At 44.2% G+C, this 1,666-nt stretch overlaps 1 protein-coding gene across 1 annotated transcript; it reads right to left on the reverse strand.

Moving 5' to 3' along the window:
• Positions 1-383: 383 nt before the first annotated feature.
• Positions 384-1,337, reverse strand: LOC307109560 (olfactory receptor 51J1-like; the record flags this gene model as incomplete). Its single annotated transcript, XM_079788372.1, has 1 exon — positions 384-1,337. The coding sequence occupies one exon, from the start codon at positions 1,335-1,337 to the stop codon at positions 384-386; it is 954 nt and encodes a 317-aa protein (XP_079644498.1).
• Between the last annotated feature and the right edge of the window lie 329 nt (positions 1,338-1,666).

Consider the following 1,666-nt stretch of genomic DNA (forward strand, 5'->3'; position numbering starts at 1 on the left):
ATTCAAGAGAATGTAATTCATTTCAATTCCTCTTTTGCCAGAAAACAGGGATCAATAGATTTTTCAGACACCTCCAAGCTCTTGACTACCTTTCTTTATGGGGAGTGCTGTTTTCATAAACAACCTTTCTTGCATTTCTGCTCCAGCCATGCAAGGTACTAGAAAACCTCTTGTCACAAAAAAATGTTTTTAAAATGATATAAATTCTTTATGCTGTTCTTTTACACATAATCAAAATCAATTTTCATCCCCACTCCAGTTCAGCCAGATTATGGAGAACCTCCTATTAGACAACCTATTTTAAGTTAACACCATTTGCATAATGTGCGATCTAGGACCACTTATGGTTATAGAAAAAAGTTCCTCCCTACTTTGTCCTTTGTCTAAACTCTGGATCTCTTCTCTAATAGCATTCGGACAATGCCACGGCGGATTTCCTTGGTCTTAATGCTGTACACAATGGGGTTGACAACGGGTGGGAAGAATAGGTAAGCATTGGCCATCATAGCATGCAGCAAAAGGGATACATGGTGACCAAAACGGTGCACCATTGACAAGCCAATCATAGGCACATAATAAGCTAGCACGGCACAGACATGTGTACCACATGTGTTCAGTGCCTTCTTACGCTCCTCCCTAGTAGCAATATTCAGTACAGTGTGGAGTATAAGCCCATAGGAGACCACAATGAGTAGCGAATCCAGGCCAAAAGTAGAGGTAACAATGAAAAGCCCATAGATATTATTGATAGAAATGTCCCCGCAAGGTAGATGGATGAGGTTTGGGTGAAGGCAATAGGAATGGGAGAGAGCATTGTGACCACAGAAGGGCAGGCGCCGTAAGAGCATGGGCAATGGGGCCATGAGCATAATGCTCTTCAGCCCAATGGCAGCTCCTGTGCCAAAGATGCGGGGCAGGGTTAGGATGGCTGTATAGCGCAGCGGGCTGTAGATGGCCACAAATCGGTCGACAGACATGGCCAGCAACACAGCTGACTCCATAATGGAGAAAGAATGGATGGAGAACATCTGGAGGAGACATGCATCAAAGCTAATCTCAGTGGTTCCAAAAAGGAAGATGCCTAGCACTGTAGGCAGAGTGGATGCAGAGACACCAACTTCAGCCAGTGCCAACATGGCAAGAAACAGGTACATGGGCTGGTGTAGGGCAGTGTCTGTCCTGATGACATGAAGAATGGTGCCATTCCCAAGGAAGATGATAATGTACATCAGGATGAAGGGAATGGATATCCAGATGTGCTCTGCCTCCAACCCAGGGATGCCAACCAGAATGAATGTCGTAGGTAAGAATTCCAGAGAGTTGTTGTAGTTCTTCATGTTGAAATCCAGTTCCATGAAATCAATGCTACCTTGAAAATCAGAAACAAAGTAGTGAGATAAGATTATTATGGAGAAGGACCCCTGGACACTGGGGAAAGGGAAGAAAACAAAGCTCACAGATACAGGTGGACAAATATATCATACTTGATAACTGACAGGTGACTACCATCGGGAACTTCCCACCAGTAAGGGGGTTGCAGTCTCCATCACAGAGAAGTTCAAAGCTGATAGAAAATTATTCCTCTAAATTGTAGTTCTCCTTGGATCTGCTAAGAAAGAAGTGGCTGCCTTGTCTTGGGAGAAAACTGCTGGGGAGACAGTCAGGT

Source organism: Cnephaeus nilssonii (assembly GCF_951640355.1).
Source record: "Cnephaeus nilssonii genome assembly, chromosome: 13".
Classification (NCBI taxonomy): domain Eukaryota; kingdom Metazoa; phylum Chordata; class Mammalia; order Chiroptera; family Vespertilionidae; genus Cnephaeus; species Cnephaeus nilssonii.